The following is a 14,913-nucleotide window of genomic DNA, read 5'->3' as shown; positions in this document are numbered from 1 at the left end:
TAAACTGCTGAGAGCATCGATTCCATCGTTTCTTGTAGTCAAGAATTAGTCAGTCAATCAGTTCAAGAGGACGATGAAAGTTGGGAAAATTTCCATTTCTGCTGACTGATTGTACAGTCAAATAAAGGACGACCTAACCAGCTGCTGTGAAGGTCCAACGATTTCACGTTGGCTTCACCATTTGTAGTTATTCAATATACATTATCAGTTCTTGTAATTCGGTCAAGAAATACACAAGACATTAATAGGCGTGTCATCATTTCTCGCAAGTAACAGAATGCATACTTCAGCTAAGAATGGAGATACAATCTAAATTGAAACTTCTGTTAGATCAATGATTTTGTGAGGCACTAACTACTTTTAAATTTGGGGATTTGAATAAGAAAATTATTTCTGTCCACTGTGAGTCAGCATGTGACGATTTAAATTTCCCTTCAGAGAACATGAAAAGTTGCAGTTGGAACACGAAAAGGTTTTTTCTTTACTGTGAGTAAGCCTATGAGTTTTTAAGTTTTCCTTCCATGATGTTGAATAGTTGCAGTCGGAACATGAATAAGGTTTCTCTCCACTGTGAGTAAACATGTGATTGTTTAAATGACCTTTTTGTAAAAACCAAGAGTTGCACACCGGACACGAAAATTGTTTGTCTCCAGTGTGAGTCAGCATGTGCCGCTTTAAATTTCCCTTGAGTGAACATGTATATTTACACTCGGTACATGAAAAAGCTTTTTCTCCGCTGTGAGTAAGCTGGTGAGCTTTTAAATTATCCTTCAGTGCAGTTGAATATTTGCAGTCGGGGCATGAAAATGGTTTTTCTCCAGTGTGAGTAAGCATGTGATTAGTTAAATGTCTTTTTTGTGAAAATGAAGAGTTACAGATGGAACACGGAAACGGTTTCTCTCCACTATGACTCAGCATGTGTCGCTTCAAGTTTCCCCTTAGTGAGCATGAGAATGTACACTCGGAACAAGAAAAAGCTTTTTCTCCACTGTGAGTCAACATGTGAATTTTTAAACTTTCCTTTCGAGAACATGAATAGTCGCAGACCGAACACGGGAAAGGTTTTTCTCCACTATGAGTGCGTGAGTGTCTCGTCAGGTCTGACTTAAGGGAACATGAATAACTGCAAATGGAACACGAGAAACGTTTTATTAAAGTGTGAGTCCGAATGTGCGCTATTAAGGTAGACTTTAAAGAACATAAAAAGTTACAATAGGAACAGGATAAAGATTTTGGTTCCATTTCTAAATGACTCAGCATGTGACGCTTTAAATTTCCCTTCAGTGCACATTCAAAGTTGCAGTCGGTACACGAAAAGGGTTTGTGTCCACTATGCGTTCGTAAGTGTTTAGTTAGGCCCGACTTAGTGGAACATGAATAACTACAGAAGGAGCATGGAAAAGGTTTCGCTTCACTGTGAGACATCATATGTTTCTTTAAATATCCCCTTAGAGAACAGGTGAAGTTACAGATAGAACAATGAAAAGGTTTGTCTTCACTGTGAGTCAGAATGTGGTTTTTTAAACTTTCCTTTCGAGAAAACGAATAATCGCAGAACGAACACGAAAAAGGTTTTTCACCGGTATGTGTGCGTAAGTGTTTAATTAGGTCTGAGTTACGGGAACACGAATAGCTACAAGAGGAACACGAGAAAGGTTTGCCTCCGCTATGAGTCTGCATGTGTTTTGTTAAACTTCCCTTTAGAGAACATATATAGTCGCAGTAAGAACATGCAAAAGGTTTCTCTCCAGTATGGGTGCGCAAGTGGCCGGCTAACGCTGTCTTTCCTGAGCAGGAGTAGTTACAATGGGAACATGAGAATGGTTTTTCCCCAGGAAGCGTCTTCAAGCCTGTTACTAAGTCTGAAAAAAAGCAAAAACAACTAAATAAATCTCCAAAATTAAAACATCAAATTTATATAATTGACACAAAACAAGAAAGCATGATTTGAGAATTCTATGTTCTAAACATTCATAATAACTCTCGAACCTCGGAAGGGTAAGTAAAGACAGAAAAATTATTTGCCATGACAGCCATTTGGGCTAAATTTAGCCTAGGACGTTGATATATATATTTAATGTATCTTATATCTATCACGCACAGACATGTGATTGTTTCGCCCGAAGTCCTGTTTTACCTCGGAATACTAAAGCGTTTTGCATGTCGTCTTTCTGTAAATTTGTTTTTTTACTTTTCGATTAAAGACGGTGCACCGCGGTGGCCGTTTTAACCTGTTGTGCACCGCAATAGCCGATATGCACGACCAAAAAATCATTATGTCTGCATATAAATAACTATTGATGGTAGAATATATACTACATTTATTAAAAAATGTATATATGAATACATTATCTGTAAGACGGTACAATTTATAAATATACAATTTTTTTTAAAAAAGGGTAAGCTATTACAAAAAAAGAATCAGCTGACGCAAGGCGAAAAATTTGTTTCAACATACACTGCGTTAAAGGTTCGGTAAATATTATTTTCTCAAATTTCATCAATCGTCGAATAGTTGTGCTTAATTTAATTATGTAGGCAAATATTTCAAAATCTTACGATTTGAGAGGAAAATTTGTTTTTGATTTATTAAATACTAGCTGTCGTGTGCCCGGTGTTGCTCGGGGTTATTCTAAGGATTTACACATATACCACTTCAAACTTTTCTAGGCCTTTTTAAGATGTACAATTCCGTAGTTCATTGTTTTGATGTATCCTCATAAGTTTTAGCCAGCGTTAGCAATTTAAGCACCCGAAAATATATTTTTACGACTTGATTATAAAACAAATTCGTCTCTCTACTTTCTATAAATATAAAATGCATGAATTACATGATATTATATTATCCAGAAGAAAATCTCTAAATGATAGTGAAAACCCTATCAAAATCCGTTGCGTAGTTTAGAAGAACTAAGTGCACAAACAGACAAACGCGGATAGCGAGTTTGTTTTATATTATTTAGAGACGATAAAATTAGAAACATGCTTTTTAGACGCGAATTTCACAGAACTGTTTACATGATTAAGCATAATTAGCATCACTGCAAAACGTTTGAAATTGTAAATGGTCTATTTTTTCTCACCAGCTGTGCGTTGAAAGTACTCGAAGCTTTCTTTCCCAAAAACTGGAACTTCTACTTCTATAAAAGACTCTTCATTCCCTCCTTCATCTTCAATTCCTGGCTCCACCTTGATGACGACTCCATCTGGACTAGGGTTATCCATGACAATGCGGGAGATCTTTTGTGAAGGATTCCTAAACATTGGTTAAAAAGAATAACTTTTATTTCTTGGGTTCAGATTACCAACTACCATAATAAAACTAATAAATACAGTTAGATGAATTCTGGGAGTCAAACAAAAGGCAGAATTGTATTTACAGCAGGCACTTATATTTTTTTTTAACTACATTAAAATTAAAGTTAACCATAGAATGTGTCGAAAATATACTCTTTTTTAAATTGCTATTATAGGAATGTAGCCTGTTTTGATTTGAGATTTTGATGATTATTTTAAACACCATTTTTAACTCCAGTGAAAATATTAAGGGGTAATTTTTTCATTTAGAATATAGGCTAACAATCACCATAGTTTTAACACACATACGCCTCAAGAATCTCATTTATACATCTTTCTGGCTATTTTCAGCATTACTACGCCAGTGAATAATGAACATAACCTAAAAACTCAAACAGCGAAGTTTCATAGATAAACCGTACAATGTTAAATGGTTTCACCTATAAGTCCTTCCGCTCATGGGGCAACTGAAACTAAATAGAAACTGGTTGGCAATGGCCGGTTACAAACTGTTTGTCGAGCTTTTTTCACGGCGCGACTCTAGTTTGCGATTTCACAAATTATCTAAACTTGTTTAACAACAAGAATAACACTTCAGCTGTCATCTGTCACTATCATAATGCGGTAAAGAAAGTCTGCAGAATCAAGTGAATATGAAGCCGCCATTATTTTTTTTCTTTTCTTGCACAATTCGGAAGCCTATAGTCCTCCCGAACTAATTCAATATTTTCTTGCTCATATCGTAATCTGACAGCACTTGAAGCATGGACAAATTGCAAATTTCTTGAAAACTGACATATCTATGGGCAACTGAAACGAGCTGGCGATTTGCAAGTGACTGTGGTTGAGACTCCGTTGAAAACTGGTTGCGCCGTGTGCGGACAAAACCTCGCAAACTACATTGTGATCTAGGAGATTTTGGTGCGGACCGCCATTGAAATACACAGGATAGCAATTTGAGTTGCCAACTGGTTTTATTTTCAGTTGCCCCGTGAACGGATGGACTTAGGTATTTAATTTGGTCATTGGGTCTTCACAAATAATAGCAATAGGAAAACGCTAAAATTAACGTATTCCGTTTCAATCTTAACCCTTCAGGCCTCGGGCAAATGTGACCAATGACCGTTACATTTCTTTGAGATGCTGTCAGAAAGTCGGAAATATGTGTGTGAGAATTAATATCTAACTCAATAATACCCAAAATAAATTAGATATTTCTGAAATTATCCTAAAACTAAAAACTCTTTTGAAATAAAATATTGAAAACAAACATAAAAAAAGTTTTAAAAATGGCTCACCTTATTTTATATTGTCTAAACATTGAACTCAAATTACTGATAACGAATAAAAACACATATTTTATCAAACAAATGTATTATAAACATTACTGCAACCTTTTTTGTTGTTTCATTTAAAAGTAGTAGACAAAAAAGGTACAGTTTAATTTTTTTTCTCAAATTGCGGACGGAACCTTTGGTTTCACAGAGGTATTCGTTTTTAATTTTTCTATTGTGAATTTCTATATTTGAATATAAAGATTGATTTTTTTCTCTTTCTATCACCTTTTAGTTAATATTTCTAACTATGACTATGAGACCGTAGAATGTGTCGAAAATATGCTCTTTTTTAAATTGCTATTATAGGAATGTAGCCTGTTTTGATTTGAGATTTTGATGATTATTTTAAACACCATTTTTAACTCCAGTGAAAATATTAAGGGGTATTTTTTTCATTTAGAATATAGGCTAACAATCACCATAGTTTTAACACACATACGCCCCAAGAATCTCATTTATACAGCTTTCTGGCTGTTTCTACCGCATGAGCTTTTCCGAAAAGAGGACAAATTGACTCTACGGGTAACAGCTGTTAGTTCCCAAAACCAAACAAATTAGCCGGAGGACTTAAAACGCATAAATTATTGTAATAATTCTTTGTTTCAACCTTATTACTAAACTATTTACGTTGGGGGAGATGGAAAAACATGCATTTAACATTTACCAAATACGTAAACTGTATTTCTGGCAGTCAGAAAACGGATAAAATTAAATACTCACGTACTTGACGAAGCGCAACGGTTTCAATATCAACGCGTCCCAATGGCGAGGAACATAACCTTATATCAGGAATCGGGAGTGGGTGAAGACACCTCCCGGAAAAGGCAAATTAAATCTATTTAATATAATTATAAAAGTGATGGTTGGCACCTAATCCAAAATACGTAAATGATAAGCAAATGATGTAATAAGAAAATTGAGCAGTTAAGGCACTCAGCAGAACAGAGAACAGCTGTCAGATTGATTTTAGTTCACCATAGTAAAAGGACATCTGCAGAAAGGTCGTTACTAATTCATGATATATTAATAAAGTACCTACTTGAGAAACGGCTGCACGAACCATATTCACACCAAACTTAATTTTGTATTTGAAGCCAAAACACTCTATCAAACTAAATAATGATTAAGTATTTTTTTTCCCTAACCGCCGCCCTTTAATAAGCCTAGAGTATGGAAATAACGCTTCCTTTAAACTTATTTACTACCAAAACGTCGATTTACGTCGGGATAGATGGCAAAAGGTTAAACTTAACATAAATTTTAATCTACATGTTCATAGATGGCGTTAATTAAATTATTTTATGAAAATACACTTTTTGCAAGTTATGCTTTAAAATATTAAGACAAATTATTTGTTCGCGCACATACTTACATAATATGAATAACTAGTTTGGTTTGTATAAAAAACACAATTCTTTCAAGAAAGGCATACAAATACAATACTGCATATGTGATTCAATCCAATATTGTATTTGTTATTTTTATCAACAATTCGAATACATAATACTTTCAGTAATTGTTTTTTATTATTTTTCAGTGATTTTCTTTTTCCCATTTTTTTTACACTAACCGCACAGGAGGCCCTAAGGAAAAAACCTCAGGGCCTTTGTCATCTTTTGGGATGCTGTGTGGAGAGTTTTGTTAATTTTTTGGAGATGAAATTCTGAGAAGGTTGGGTAGGAATCTACAGATCAGTGTCCAGGAGTAACGGACATATGCATATATCCCCCCCACTGCGGAGCAAGGCGATGCGTTGAGACCAGCTGGAGAGGTCAAAGGGTCTCCCCAAACCAACCTCTCGCGATTTGGAAAGCCACGCAGCTGGTGGGCATGCGCATCTGGAAAAACACCTACTAAGTCGCCAAACGCAGCTAACACTTGGTGTGACCTATGGCAGATGTGTTGGTTATCCAATAAATGGTTCCCGGGGCGGCGGTACCTAAACCCACCACCCAAATTGACAATTTATATCAACTTCTTCAATAAAAAAATCTTACATAAAAAATAATAATAAAACAAAGTAATTTTTTTCAGTTTTTTTAATATATAATTAGGGATGTAATGATATTGTCATTGATATATCGGCCTTGCCGATACATCTTCACTGAAAAAATTTTAGATTTTTTTTGTTTATATTGTTTGATTGTATCGTGTTCAATATTCAAGTTTAAATTAAATTTCAAGAAACACACTGACAATATCCACATTTTTCTTATCTTCGGTGTTGTTTAAGACTAGTTCTATTTTATAAATTCATTTGCATATTTATCTGACCTTCCAGAAACAAGAAATAAAACTGGGCCAAGATGACTACCTTGCGGTACACCACTAGTGGCAGAAAATGGTTTATTTTTCCAACTTACCACCATTTTATATTTCATTGTTGAGCAATAAAGAGCAATACATACATTGTAATCTCGGTCGTAGTATGCTGGTTGTATCGGTAACAGTATAATAATTGTCTTCAATAATAGGAATCATACCGTATCAGCAGAAACATGTATCGTTACATCCCTATTTAAAATTATAACAATCGTTTGATGATCTTAAAATAAACATTATAACTAGTGTTTTTACAACTTTATATGTACAAAATAAAGGTAAAAGTATGATAAATCCGCAGTTCTACACAGTATAATATCATGTTAGTTAAAAAATCTATCAGATCGGAGATTTATTCAGAAAAATTCCAACAAATTTTAGAATGCATATTATGGTAAACTTTCAAATGCAAATAGAAAGCTAGGTGTTCTCTCTTTTTAAAACTGTTTACATAATATAATCTAAAGAAGAGTGTCTGCGGCGGGCGGTCGCTTGGCTGACACCGGGTGGGCAGTATGGATTTGACTTGTATACAAATCTACAGTTTTATTATGATAGATGAAATTTTGCACACTTGACCTTCATTAGGTATCGAAAAACTCTGTTTAAAGCCTGGGCAACGCCGGGGACTTCACCTAGCATTACACAAAATAGTTATTGGTCAACCTACACAACAGTTATTAATGTTTCGTGTATTACAACAGGATGCGTTTCAAGTTTGGTGGAGAGCAAAATGAATTAATTTATAGCTTGACAAACTTATCTTTGCAAGATATTTTGAATGTATAGCTCGCCCAATCGCGAACTTGAACCTGGAGAAGTTTATGTTCACTGGCAAAGTGGAGTTCTTTGGAGTGGAAGTTAAGATCTTCAGCGACGAGGTAAGAAGTCAGGCGTGCAGTCGGACAGATGGTGAGTGCTTGCGTGAGGGAGGCGAAGTCTAGAGGGGATAGTTAAGCATCACGTCCTGACGAGCCAACTCCAACAACATAGGATCGTCGAAGAACTTGTTGATGGAGACATCCTCGCTGAGGCCCTTTCTCCTTCGGGTCTTCACCATGAACTCTCGGGCCAGGTGGGTCGCCGGCTGCGGCTCCAGAGGTCTGCAAAACAAAAAATTATTTTCATTGTTAAAATAAAATCTTGCATAAATAAACCATTTTCTGCCACTAGTGGTGTACCGCAAGGTAGTCATCTTGGCCCAGTTTTATTTCTTGTTTTTATAAACGACACAGTCACTGTTTTAGAGGTGCCAATGTATTGCTATTGGCCGAAGCCAAATGAGTCCACAGCTGGCACAAATGTTAGGTTAACGTTTCAGTCAGCCTTTGATAAAATAATGATCACCCACCTGATGATGATGCTCTTGTCCAGAGGGTCGCCAGGCACTATCTGCCAGTGGTGAAAGACCTGCAGGCAGAAGGCCTGTCCCTGCGTGTGCGTGCGCAGGTCCGTCTCGAAGCCAAACGAGTCCACGGCCGGCACAAAGGCTTTTACGATGTAGAGGGGCGAACCGGCCACAGGGGCGTCCTGTGTCACGTGACCTGGGGAACAAATAACACACATTAATGAGTAACATACTTAATCAGGGAAGCCTTCCTTTTTCTAACACTGGACATGATGTTAAAAATATACAACAAAACACATATTCAACCTTCCCTGGAATATGCTTTCTCAATACATACATATTATGGAGTCAATATTTCACCATGGATTTAGATCTAATAGAGATGATATAGAGACGATTTTTTGGTTATCAAATCGTAATATAAGTCAGTACCATGTTTAATTTTAACTGTTTTGATTCACCAAACACAGTGTGGGTGTTCGATATATACGATATGAGACAAATGAAAGACGTTGTGATGAATCGCTGTCTTTATTACGTAGACAGTGTAGCTGTGCTCATCTATCACGATTCGATGCATAAGACGTTGATCACATCACAGCAGGATGTGGATGAGAAGTTGAAGTCTTCTGATGATGTTGTATTTTGGTATTTCGGCGGACGGAGACTTGATGGTGATGCTGATCTCTGGTGGTGAAGATAACAGATATTCCTGGTACCCCAATGAGATATGGTTCGGTCCTCAACGCCATGCTTTCAGAAGCTAGACCAAAGACCGGATACGAGGATGGATTTCGACAGCAGTCATGGTGAACGGCGCGGCATAGGAAGTGTCGCCAGGTGCAGGAGTCGTTGAGTACTCATACTAGACTGACTATGAGCGCAGCGGCGGCGCTTTTATAAAAATAAAAAAATTAACGGTAGTCACTGAAAAGAATTACAAGAGTAACAATAGTCCAACACTTGTCACTAATAATAATAAAAACTTTATAAATTGCGCTTTGTACAGAACTCTAGTAAAATGTCAGTTTTTCAGTTTTTTTTTGTCAGATCAGTAAAATTTTGTGTTTTTTTCTTGTATAGTACAGGGTCAAAGATTAAACATATAGCGATTATGAAAATCTAAAAAAATAATTATTCACTATATTGACGCAACTATATGCATCTCCCTTTAACAAATGTTCCTGCATTCCTCCACCCAATTACCTGTTCCTGTCTGACAGTGTGGATTACCTAAATGAGTGACATTGCAACAATTTATTAAACATTAATATGTATCATGTAACAGCCCCAATCAGGGCTTTTAAATTAATAAATAAATTACCAGTCTGTTAAGAAAATATGTGGAAAATGTTCCCTCAACGCGTTTAATTCGAGTCTACTGCGGAAGCTTTTGCTTCTCTAAACCAGCAACGTTCCTCAAGGCCATAATATCAATTGAAAAGACCAAGGGTGATTCATAATTATTTTCCAATTCTAACTGTTAACCACAGCTACTTCAAAGGTTGTGTCTAATATTGATTACAGTCCGCAATAAAGCACAAACTGATTCGCATTCAATATTGGCAACTCCATACTCCGCTCTAATGTGCAATGGATGTGGTACAATGATCTTTACAGTTAGTCGTTACCTCTTCTCTTTGCAAGCACAGTGTAGACAGCGGACACACAGTCAGCGGGGGCTTGCACCTCCACAAACAGGTAGGGCTCCATGAGGCGGGGGGTGGCCATCAAGAAGGCTGAGTAGGCCACCTGCAACAATAATACATTAGTAAAAACTCTGCGTACATCACTGGGATACGGTCATAACTGCCCAACGCTAGTGGGGTTGACGTAGCACGGAATTAACGGCCCTCAAAGGTAGATTTAACCTCGAATTCTACGGTATAAGCCCTCGAGTCAGCTGGGTGCCGCTGTACGATCCGTGCAACAACTGCGTTAACTTTTTTTTTTTTACTTTAACCCCACACAGATGCTGTGTGAAGGGTTTTTTTTAAGGAAAGGAAGGAGAGGAAAATCTGGGAAGGTAAAAATATAAAAATTGGAGATAACCTCATTATAACATAGCAATGAATGAATCTTGACAAATGTAAGGACAAAATTCTTACTGTTGACAGGATGGACTACGTACCCTTCTTGCGGTAGGGATAATCTGCCCGCCTCCTCGGTGCAGTGGCTCCCCGGCTATGACGGCATCCAGGATCTTGAACTTCACATTCCGGATGGGCTCCTCGCAAAGGGGCCCCTCTCTGGTGCCCCACTGGAATCCTGCAAACAAATAAAACATTTTTTCATTTTGAGGTGCTATACATTTCATTACCATTCTTTAGGAAGGAAGGGTGAATCTACCTGTAATATTCTTGATATTAGTATATGAGCTCACCCATAGATGGCACTAGATTAGTATATTAGGTTAGCCATATATGGCGTTTTCTGTCGAGAATAACAGGATAGTAAATAAGGTGGCAACTCGAGGTCGGGGTCCAGATTATTCCAACCTTCACGCTGTTTCCCCGCAGGATAGGCAGAGAGGACAGACAGCAAAACAACTCGGTCTTGGCCCACACTTCTTGCTTCATTCACATTCATACATACTCTTCTATTATTCTGACTTCTGACATGGCCCGACTCTGATTCACTTGATCGTGCCAGGTCGTCCTCGAGCGTCTCCAACTTCCTCCACATTACACATATTTATTCTTTCATTCGCTCTACATGCCCAAACGATCTGAGCGTCCCTTTCTTAATCTTGCTCTTTACGCTTACATCAGCCATGCATTCTTTGCGGATCTTCACATTTCTCACATGATCATACATGGTTTTATCACACATACGCCTCAGGGATCTCATCTCCACAGCTTTCATTCTTGCTTTCCGCTCTTTCTTTCATGCTTTATCCGCTCCAACCAATAAGGAGGCTAGGATTCAAATTTAACTGGTTTGAATCTGCGCATTGTTGCTTTGAGTTGAATCTAGCCGCCGGCGCCGTAGCGAAAATGTCATCCAATGACAGTTGACCAAAACACCGTACCGATAAAACAACCGATGTGTCAATTAGAATTTTAGATTTAATTTATAATTAGCTTATACGAGTGCCTGTGAACTCCTCCACCATACGAGAGCTACCAAAAAGAAACATATCAAAGAAACTTCACAACCAACTCTTCCGTAAGTCACATTTGCGAATACCTATCTTTTGGTTTAGCGAACGGAGCGTTAATTTACAAAGGCACTTACCTGCCTAGATTATAGGTTAGGTTAGTTTTTTTTCATCGCTTCTAATGACTTTACATCACTTTTTAAAGGTGTGTTGAATTGTCATTGTGTTGAGTCATCATGGAACCAGTTAGTGGTTATACAATGTTGAGTCATCATGGAACCTGTTAGTGGTTATACAATGTTGTTGCAATAGAATTAAAATAAAATTAGATGAAGTAGTTCTCACCTTGTACAATACTATCCTTGACGGAGGACAGGAGGGACTTGTCCACTTCTGACGGGAGGGTGTCATCCACCAGGATGTTGGGACCCGCAGAGTCAGGACCGAAGGCCCAAATGGAACGGGCGGCCAGCAAATCCCAGTCATATCTGAAAACAGACACAAGAATACATGTAGATACCGTAATATGGGGACAATGTAGATAACCGAATAGTTGGACAGATTCTCGCTACCACTCCACTCTTTATTAATTAGTTTTTTGGGCAACGCCGATATATTGATTCTTCGAACACAATATTTTTTTATATAAACTATGTAAAATGGCTGACCGATCGCCCTCGATTTAGCAGGCCACTACAACCAGTCAAACGCAGTATATTTGTTAACAATACTGCCAATAATAATTATTTCGTTAGCTTTCTTACTCAAAGGCCTCATACACTATGTGTCGTATTGTATCATGTTACTGCTGCCACTACCAAGCATTTACATATAAACTTTACATTATTTATTAACTAATTTAAGTCTGAATAACTTAGGAGTAGGAATATTCCTATTTTTGTACTATTTACTTGCTGTTATAATGTGTCAAATGGATATGGTTATATGTATTTTTACTATTACTTTTGTGAACTTGCAATCTTCAGAATATTACTTTTTTTTTAACTATGTATGTAAAATCCCAATGGGCGTATAAATAAATAAATAAAAAAAATAAAAAATTAAGGCGATGCCATACGTAGTAATGCAAAATCACGTGTTTTTGGTTTGAAAATTTGGTCGCCTAGAAATGTTTCAGATGCTTTAATTAAATACTGCGAGTAAAATACATCTTGGCGTTTAAGACAATCGAGTATTTTTTTAGATAAGTCTTTTTATAAGCCCAGAAAAAAATAATGTAAAGGCCTATGAAAACTGCTTTAAAGTTCAAAATCTCCTACTTACGAACCCATTTTCGGTTATGATTTTATTGTATAATGTGGCAAATTAAGTTATTTATAAAATGATCGAAAATAAATTAAATATTTATGCCTGAACATCCACAAAATAAAATAAAAGGCATGTTTTTGGCCATGTTTTTTTCTTGCATAAATCAAAACAGGCGGATGGTGTTAAGCGGGAATTTAAACCTTATCGCCATCTACGAAAGGGTTGTTATTGATAGCGGCTCAATTTAAATTATTACACGATGTAGTGAATCGCCTTAACACTGAACGTATATTCAATCTTTGCAGCAAAAGCGAGAAGTAGTAGCTGAATTATACATAACATCCAATGTATCGATCTTCTGTCCCTAATTAATTTTAGCTTACCTTTGAGACGTACGCGACATACACCGCTATTCCACACGCATAATTACAAAACAAATGCAGCATCTAATTCCCCATTTGACTGTGCTCTTCATAAATTCAATAATATTTGTCTAAAATCTAACATCGACATTTTTTTCCGATTCACTGCCCAAATTTAAAAGTGGGATCATGTCAATAATATTATAAACAGCTCAATGCGCATACATATACAAGCAAACTCACACATACATACCACATATAAGACATTATTGAAATATTTAATATCTGTTAATTGTAGCATCACCATAACCAATGTACGGATTGATTTTAAAATCTTTAAATAGTATAAAATAAAGTCGCTTTCCGCATCTAGCGTTTGTGCGCTTAGTTCTTCTAAACTACGCAACGGAATTTTGATATGGTTTTAACTAAAATTTTGAGAATCTCTTCCAGAAGGTTTATATAAACAAAACATACATATTGTAATTATAGAAAATAGAGAAAAGTCTAACGTTGCAAACGCTGGCTAAACCTTACGAGATACATCAAAATAATGTACTACAGAATTGTTTATCTTAAAAAGGCCTACAGAAAAGTCTAGGACGGTGTATATCTATCTCCTAAGGTTAAACCCCAACAACGCTGGGTAAATGTCAGCTAGTATAAAATAAATAAATAAGTGTCAAATTAGTTGGTTTCAAGTTATAGTGAAACTTGCATGAATTTCCCACTTGGTGTAAATGTAAAGTTACGCGTTCATGGATGGCGTTAATTGAATTATTTTATGAAAATACACTTAGGGGGTATTTCACTATGTCGGGCTAAATATCTGACTAGCTAGCCGTTGGCTGGCTTTAAAGATCAGAATAACTTCGTTATTCAACGGCGACCGTTTCACCATTGTTGCCGAGCTTCCGGATAGATAACACTCGAAATAGTCTGGCAACATCGCAAAATGTTTGCAGTTACTCCATCTACTGCCACGGCTGTCATGCGTCACAGTCCGCATACCGCAAAGTGTGCATTTTTTGGTTATGTTATGTTGATTATCAGGTCATTTTAGATAGATTCGTGTCGAATTATAATACATTGTTTCTTATTTTAAACACAATCAAATAATTCAGGATGGATCATACAAGCATTCAAATTCATTCGAGCTCTTAAAACTTGCGGCCTTCGCATCGCCGCCCTTTCACCTGCTTCTGTAAATCAAAAACCTCGGTATCCATAATAATTCTCAACAAAATTCGACTCACTTCTCCGCTGTCAAACTCGGAATGTTTTGACGCCATCTTTGATTCGAGGAATAGCGCGTAACGTGAGGTTCGAGCACTGATTAAGTCAAATCGAACTTTAACCCGAGCGTTATTCAGATATAGTGAAAACGAAAAAATGACTAATCCGCGGATTAGTGCTTAGTCAGAACATAATCAGAGATAGTGAAATACCCCCTTAACATGTTACGATTACATACGCAATATGAAACAATAGTTTTGTCTGTATTGTATGTATGGCAGCCGACTCTTCAAAAGACCATTTTAATTTAATCTTACCTGGTTTGGAAGAACTCCCCGAGCCTCTTCTTGTTCCATGCAATGGACACGGATCCCGTCTCAATGTCCTCAGCCAGCCCTCGCTCGAGGGGCTCGGCGATCATGGTGAGCTTGTTGCGCCGGTTGGGCGTCTCCGCAAAGCACTTCAGCGAGGATGTCTCCACCACCGTTTCGCAGAAGGATACCACCGGATCCGCCACTGAAGAAAGATAATAAATTTATTTACACTTATTTACAATTTATGTCCCCAAATGCCTCCCGAATGTGTGATTAATCTGTGATAAAATAATTTAAATACTTCGATATGACCACTGGTTAAACGACT

General features: G+C 37.0%; 1 protein-coding gene and 1 long non-coding RNA gene across 2 annotated transcripts in view; both read right to left on the bottom strand.

The window, feature by feature from the left end:
* Positions 1-856: 856 nt before the first annotated feature.
* LOC149415131 (uncharacterized) lies at positions 857-5,596 on the bottom strand. Its single transcript, XR_016303885.1, has 3 exons — positions 5,355-5,596; positions 3,084-3,256; positions 857-1,862 (listed from the first exon to the last, which is right to left on the bottom strand). It is a non-coding gene; the product is annotated as an uncharacterized LOC149415131 (long non-coding RNA).
* Positions 5,597-6,523: 927 nt separating this feature from the next.
* Positions 6,524-14,913, bottom strand: part of LOC149415130 (116 kDa U5 small nuclear ribonucleoprotein component) — a 28,622-nt gene continuing 20,232 nt past the window's right edge. The window contains exons 12-17 of the mRNA XM_089643295.1: positions 14,589-14,787; positions 11,750-11,892; positions 10,436-10,572; positions 9,936-10,056; positions 8,308-8,500; positions 6,524-8,059 (exon numbers count right to left, since the gene is read on the bottom strand). Coding sequence (XP_089499421.1) covers positions 7,897-8,059; positions 8,308-8,500; positions 9,936-10,056; positions 10,436-10,572; positions 11,750-11,892; positions 14,589-14,787 — 956 coding nt within the window. The 3' untranslated portion in view covers positions 6,524-7,896. The remainder of the gene's footprint in view (positions 8,060-8,307; positions 8,501-9,935; positions 10,057-10,435; positions 10,573-11,749; positions 11,893-14,588; positions 14,788-14,913) is intronic.

This window comes from Hesperophylax consimilis, chromosome 19 (assembly GCF_061612785.1).
Source record: "Hesperophylax consimilis isolate HC1 chromosome 19, BYU_Hcon_1.0, whole genome shotgun sequence".
Classification (NCBI taxonomy): domain Eukaryota; kingdom Metazoa; phylum Arthropoda; class Insecta; order Trichoptera; family Limnephilidae; genus Hesperophylax; species Hesperophylax consimilis.
This window is presented reverse-complemented; position numbering and strand designations above follow the sequence as displayed.